At 37.0% G+C, this 7377-nt stretch overlaps 1 protein-coding gene across 1 annotated transcript; it reads left to right on the plus strand.

Moving 5' to 3' along the window:
• Positions 1-259: 259 nt before the first annotated feature.
• LOC126927211 (CREB-binding protein-like) lies at positions 260-6535 on the plus strand. The gene is made up of 7 exons (XM_050743485.1): positions 260-439; positions 518-637; positions 719-1020; positions 1311-1721; positions 1809-2121; positions 2212-2626; positions 2720-6535. The coding sequence occupies exons 1-7, from the start codon at positions 275-277 to the stop codon at positions 3193-3195; spliced, it is 2202 nt and encodes a 733-aa protein (XP_050599442.1). The 5' UTR covers positions 260-274; the 3' UTR covers positions 3196-6535.
• The last annotated feature ends 842 nt before the right edge of the window (positions 6536-7377 follow it).

The following is a 7377-nucleotide window of genomic DNA, read 5'->3' on the forward strand; positions in this document are numbered from 1 at the left end:
TGTATTTCATTATTAAGTCAAATATATACTTTGTATCTTACACTTTATCCACACGTTTTTCTCTCTTCTCAACAGGTTATGGGCCCAGGGCCATATATAATATAATGGGATGTAATATTAGCAGTAAGTATTTAGGATTAATTTATATTTATTATTTTTTTTAATAATCGAATCGTATTCTTACGTTTGAAAATAATGCACGTTTTAGCCTATTCAAGATCCTGATCCAGTTATTAATTGTGACCTTATGGATGGCCGCGATGCTTTCCTTACAATGGCTAGAGAAAGACATTATGAATTCTTTTCCTTAAGGCGCGCGAAATTTAGTTCTATGTCTATGCTATACGAATTGCACAATCAAGGTCAAGACAAGTTTGTCTATACTTGCAATAATTGTAAGAGCCATGTAGAAACAAGATATCATTGTACGGTTTGTGATGTAAGTATTAAAACAATCATCTGTAAACATGTATCATCCAATTTTCAAACAATCTAATGTTATTATTTATTATGCTAGGATTTTGATCTGTGTATAAGCTGTAAAGAAAAAGACGGTCATCCTCATCATATGGAAAAACTTGGTTTAGATTTGGATGATGGTTCATCGCCGGCCGATGCTAAACAAGCTAATCCACAGGTAAAAATATATTTTTATTAACTGAATATATTAATAATTTTGCTATGAATATTTATAATAAATATTCTTATTTTATAATAGGAGGCGCGTAAACTTTCAATTCAAAGATGTATTCAATCGTTGGTGCACGCGTGCCAATGTAGAGATGCTAACTGTCGTTTAACAAGTTGTCAAAAGATGAAGAGAGTAGTAACGCATACTAAAGTTTGCAAACGAAAAACGAACGGTGGCTGTCCAATCTGTAAACAATTAATAGCGTTGTGCTGTTATCATGCTAAACACTGCCAAGAGACTAAATGTCTTGTTCCATTCTGTTCGAACATCAAACATAAGCTGAAACAACAACAGCTTCAACAGTGGCTACAGCAAGCGCAGTTGTTAAGGTAAATACGTCAGTAGTAGTGGTAGTGGTAGTAGTAGTAGTAGTAGTAGTAGTAGTAGTAGTAGCAGTAGCAGTAGTAGTAGTAGTAGTAGTAGTAGTAGTAGTAGTAATAGTAGTATTAGTAGTAATAGTAATAATAATAATAATAATAATAATAATAATAATAATAATAATAATAATAATAATAACAACAGCAGCAACGTTAGAATAATAATTTCCAAAGATAACTAGGTGTATGTATATCCTATGTATATAAGTTAGGTGTATATCTTTCTTTTTAATGTGTTTCAGGAGACGAATGGCTGCAATGAATAGCAGACCCACAGGTCCAGTGGGAGCGATGCAATCCGGACAACAGAGTTCAAATGTTACTATGACCACAGGTGTTGCTATGAAACCAGGTGTCAGTCCTACCAATTTATCTTCGCCACATCAACCTGGAATAGGATTGAAACCTGAAACTCAAACGCCACCTGCTCACGTTCTCCAAGTTGTTAAGCAAGTACAAGAAGAAGCTGCACGGCAACAAGTACCGCATGGTTATGGTAAAGTAACGCCAGGTGGTGGAGTTGGTGCTGGAGTTGGCGTAGGAGGACAAACAGGTGGCGTAATGCCACCACCTCCTATGCAACGTCCAATGCCTGTACAAATGCCAAATCCTGGCGGTACACATCTTATTCCAATGGATCAATGGACAGCAAGGTGAGTTATTGAATATAATAATTAAAATACCGTACACATATATGTATATAAAAAGAGGTATTAAAGCTACACCTTTATTTACAGTAGGTATCAGCCAAGTGCACTGATGCAACAGAATCCTGGTTTGAGACAGCAAACGCCGCAACAGTTAATGCAACAGCAGCAACAACATCAAGGGCTGCCAGCAATAGCTATGGGAGGACAGATGCCTAGGCAAGCTGGAGTTCTCGGTGGTCCGGTTAATCAAGTTGGTCCTCAAACTCAAAGCAACATGCACAAGCATGTATTGCAGCAACTTATGCAAACTCTAAAGAATCCCCATACTCCTGAACAACAAAACCAAATACTTCAAATACTCAAAAGCAATCCACCGATTATGGCTGCTTTTATCAAACAACGGGTATGACGATTAATTTCTTCTATATTATTTGTCTGCTGACATTTTCGATTTTAATAATTTCTATTACCATATAATTTTTTAAATTAATAGGCACTCGCTCTAAATCAACAACAAAGTGGTCAATACGGTGGAGGAGTGGGCGGACCTTTGGGTCCTAATCAGCCGCAGCAACAACCTGCTCTGCAGCATATAATGTCTCAGCAGCAGCAGCAGCACCACCACCACCACCACCAACAACAACAACAACAGCAAGGCAGAATGCAAATACAGGCAATGCTAAATCAACAGCAGCAACAACAGCAGCAACAGCAGCAACCTGTTCAACAGCAACCACCACAATGGTATAAACAGCAAATGCTAGTATTGCAAAGGCACCAGCACCCGTCGCAGCAGCAACAACACCCGCAGCAGCAGCAACAGCAGCAGCAACAACAACAACAACAATTTACACAACCACCAGCACCGCCTTACGGTCAACAGCGACATATAAGGCCGCCCCTTCTCGGTAAGAATTATTTAATTCTGGAGAAAACGAGATTCGTCGAGCCGCTTGGTTCGTGGTCTAACGCTTGCCACGATTCCGCGTATTCTTCTCCAGGTTATGGTGGCTTTAGCGAACAAGGATACGGTCAACCTGGCTTAAAACCAACACCACCTCCGGTACCTTCTCCGCAAGGTGTGATGGGGCCTCCAGGGATTTCTGTACAGCAACAATTAATGCAGTCCGTTCGATCTCCACCGCCAATTCGTTCTCCTCAACCAAATCCTTCCCCACGACCGGTTCCTTCTCCACGTAATCAGCCAGTTCCTTCTCCTCGATCAGGGCCGGTGCCATCGCCTCATCACCATCCACCTCATGGTACACCAACACATTCACCGGCTCATGAACTCGGTGGGCCAAGTGAAATGATGCTTTCGCAGCTGAGTGGTGGAACTGGTGCACCGACTGGTCACCCGGGTACCATGCCACATCATCCATCTCCAGTTCCACCACCCACTAGTGGCACAGACTCGAGTGAAGTGACGCCCATGACGCCACAAGATCAACTTTCAAAATTTGTCGAAGGATTGTAGTGACTATTAGTGAAGTCGGTTAACACGAGTGACTATGTTAGTGGGCGAACGATGATCTTGCATCGTATGTCAACCGTTTAGAAAGAACGGTCGCTGTTCCACCTCTCTGTCATGAGAACAGAGAGAGTAACTTCCATCCGTTCTGCGTTCCTAGCTTCGTGGAGATCAGGTACAACTACTTACGTCCGGTACACTGACCAAGTGCTGATGTTCAGAGACGGGTCAGAGTACCACTGGTGCGACCAAATTAATCCCGGATGACGCGTTTCCTTTTTCTATCTCCGAGTTAAGGTGCAGGAGCGATACAGCGTGTTGTGGTGCTGCTTAGATGCTCCGCGAAGATTCTACAGCTGGCTCAATGGACATTTGAACTTACGTTATTGTATTCTCGTATCTCAACCTCGGCTCCCCAATTGCGAACCAGTGGAACGACGAGAAACAATTAATTTGAAACTATACACACATGAAATCAAGAGAGACTATTAATACTTTATCCCCTAATACACATACATATACAAAAGAAACACACACTATGTCTCTGCCCAAACTTTTATTCCCCTTACACATGACTTTTTCATCTATATCACCTTCCCTCGCTGCTGCTCGTGCAGGCTGAGTGAAATCGTACAAATGTGTTGTGTATACTTAACGTTAATTAATAATTAATAGTTCAAATATTATTAGCGTAGCGATTATATGCAGTTATTATATACCACTATTATTATTATCGTGACAAGATGCAAAGTATATAACAAGAAAAAAAAACGAACTGTATGAAAATGGAAAGATATTGAAAAAGAAATCAACAACATTGTATGTAAGGAAGGGAGAAAAGAATTTAGTGGAAAGTTAAGTAATGTTAACTTAGGTTAATTTGTTATTAAGAGATCGCAACGGTTGCCGAAGGTTGTGCCGAAACCTTAGCACCATTAAATTTTATGGATCATTCTGAAATTAACCTTCAAAATAATCTGCTAAATTGTCCTATGGGAAAGAAACCTAATAACAGGACAGGCGAGACAACGCGGATTAACGGTGTCGCAACCAAAAAGTAGAAATTCACAAGCTTACTAATGGGAGGATTTATAAATCGTGTTAATTTTGACAACAAAAGTTTTTCAAACCGAGGGTCCAACATGTACAGTTCAATCAAAATATGTAGCTACGAAGCGTAATCGAAAAGGACCCTCGCATGAAAATCGTTCTGTACATACTATACTATTATTACGATAATAATAACGATTATTATTAATTTCCCTGTCTATTATGAATTTATTATTATTATTATTATTGCTATTATATATAATTCTTATTGATTCTTAATTATTATAATTACTATTATTACTCTACTACTACTACTATTATTATTAATAATATTATTTTTATTATTATTCTTCTTATTATTATTACCATTATTACTATTAATATTATCACGAAAGAAAAATTCAAAACATATAAGTATAGTGTTAATATTCGGGAAAAAAGCGAGAAAGGGATCCACACACACGCGTTATAATTATAATAGGATATCTCTGTGCACGATAAACCCGAGAAAAGGAAATACAAATACAGATACAAGTACACATACATACCGAAGTATGTGACTATGCCAGTGCTGTATCATAGTAAACTGTAAGTGTAACTTTTCCTCTCTCTTTTTTCTTCGATACCTATTTAAATGACTAGTTGGTAACGAATGATGCGTGAAGGTGTACTTCTGAAGTCCGTTTCGTCGGATATTTTTTAAATACACGATGTACAATGTAGCCACCATGTAACCAAGCTATAACCGATTTAATCATAATCAGAATCATTAATGGCACATGCAACCGGTGTAAGATTCATATTTAAACGTGGCGTTTCCGTCGACGAAAGCGCGGTCCGATTCGAAACAAAAAGCCAGAGAAATCATGACCCGTTTGAGAGACACGTTACCTCTTGAAAAATGTATTTGACTCATTCTGATACATTTATCATCAGATATATCTATATACATATAACATCGTACATTTCCATTTGTCTTATATACATCGGTACCCTTTGAATTCGTTATAAAAGAAGGCAAAAAGCATTTTTCTTTTTTTTTTATAAAAATAAAGAAAGAATCTAACGAACGATTGGCGAATGTTTTTTGCCTTGAAAATTTTAATCGCGGGGTTGGACGGGGGTAAGTTTAACGAGAATGGTTCGTTTAAGATAACCGGTTTTCTTTCACTCAATTAAGTTCCAAATTCGAAAGATCGCTTTTTGTTATTTTTAGACTATTTTAAATTCTTTTATAAATCGGTTAATGTGAATCGTCAATCGATTCCGAAACATTCCTTTTGTTATGTATTCTCTTTCTCGCCCTTTCTTTCCTCCATCCACCGGTTTTTCTCTACGTCCTTCGTCCCTCGGACTAGTTTTATAGAAAGAACGTCGTAGATTCGTCTTTCCAAGATCGTCATATAAAAGGACAAAAAGAAAGAGAAAAAAAGATAATTATGTAGAATTATGTGATAGCAGTTAAATCGAGCGGGTCAACTATAAATCGGTTGAGAAACAAATCTTGTCGTGCGTCTGAAATTTCTAAAAGTGAGATGAAAACGATAAGAAACAGAGTAATACAAAGAACAAAAAATAACAATCTACGAAATGCGGATGGTTATCGACTGTAGATTTAAGTAAACGATTTTACTAGTAAAAAGAATAAACGTAACGACGAAGACCCAAAAGTATTTGGCTTAGTATGGCTGTGTTTAGGGCAGTGTTGTAAATCTGAAAGTGGTATACCTTTTTTGGTAGTAAACTCTTTAAGAGCGAACAATCGAACGCTATTGTGTACCAATCCGACGATCGCGATCTACACGAGTCATTTTATCGTTTGATTTTATTAATAATTAATTACTAACGAAGATGACACAATTGCTAAGAATCGGCGTTCATTTGCGAACGAATCGTAAAAATACGATATGTGATGGGTGTGTGTGTGTGCAACAGATATAAAGAAAAATGAGTTTTCTCTTTCTGAAGATAGTTCGAGCACATAATTGCGAGTGTAAAAATGGGTCTTAGTGTGTTCGAACATCGAGAAAGAGATGGATTGTAGATTCGCGAAAGATTACTTCCGTAGATGATAAAAAATAAAAAGAAAGAAACGAATGAAACGGAAGCGGTTTGCACGTCGGATTTGTTGGCACGTCAGCGTTCGTGGACAATTTATTATTGTAACGAAAAGTGAACGATACAACACTATATATATATTATATATGTACTATATATACTATATATGTATTACATATATTATATATATATACTATATGTATTATATATATATAATATATATACTATATATGTATTATACGATTTGTTTTTCTTTTTATATTATCAAACACAATATAGGTCGCGGTTATATCATGATGGAGTAAACGTTAATTAATTAATTAATTAATTAATTAATTATTCGATAGACGATAATTGCAAACAAAACTATGGAATATAATTATTATTATTACGCTATTATTATTGAAATACCAACTATAGAGTACTACTTTTTATTATGACATTTCGTAACTAGTGAATTGATTATCTAATTAAAGATTAATGAGACGCAAGTGTAACATTTATCCCCCTCGCTCCTCCCAGGTAAAAAAAGAAAGAACTCACACCGTTCTTCATCCCAGTCTCTTTTTCTTTTCCTAAGGAAAAAAGTCTCGAGAGGGACAATGAGAATTTTCTCTCGATACAGCCCCTCGAATCCTGATCCAACACTGCATCGGTCACGATAAATGTACAATATTTAATATAATGCGCTTTCCTTTATTTATTTTTGTCGGTGGGATTCACGTCGTTCTCGCTAAACGAGACAAACGGAAATGGAATGAAAAGATACTGTCACCGTCGCCATTCAGATACCTTTTTGTATCCCCTGGTGTAAAGACCGTTCGCAGAGTTTTTTTTTTTTTTTTTTTTTATTTATTTATTAGAATATTTACAATCAATTCTCGTTGAGAATTTTCAGTAACTTAGTTTGGCGTGATACAATGACATGGATTATAATAGTTTTATATTGTTGATTTTAGTAGGACTAATGGTTTAATCTAGTGGGTATTTTCTTTTTAGTCTGCGGATCTGGTCCGTCGTGTCCAGTAGTTGGGTGACTAGTGGGTTGTGGTGGTTGTTGACTCTTGTGCTATATCTGCT

This window comes from Bombus affinis, unplaced genomic scaffold (genome assembly GCF_024516045.1).
Source record: "Bombus affinis isolate iyBomAffi1 unplaced genomic scaffold, iyBomAffi1.2 ctg00000080.1, whole genome shotgun sequence".
In the NCBI taxonomy this organism is placed as follows: Eukaryota; Metazoa; Arthropoda; class Insecta; order Hymenoptera; family Apidae; genus Bombus; species Bombus affinis.

Excerpts from the sequence above, each read along its gene's own strand:
- LOC126927211 (XM_050743485.1), top strand. The coding sequence starts at position 275 with ATGGCTAGAGAAAGACATTATGAATTCTTTTCCTTAAGGCGCGCGAAA. Across the intron at positions 638-718 it reads CTAAACAAGCTAATCCACAG|GAGGCGCGTAAACTTTCAAT; the intron begins GTAAAAATATAT and ends ATTTTATAATAG. Across the intron at positions 1,021-1,310 it reads CAGCAAGCGCAGTTGTTAAG|GAGACGAATGGCTGCAATGA; the intron begins GTAAATACGTCA and ends AATGTGTTTCAG.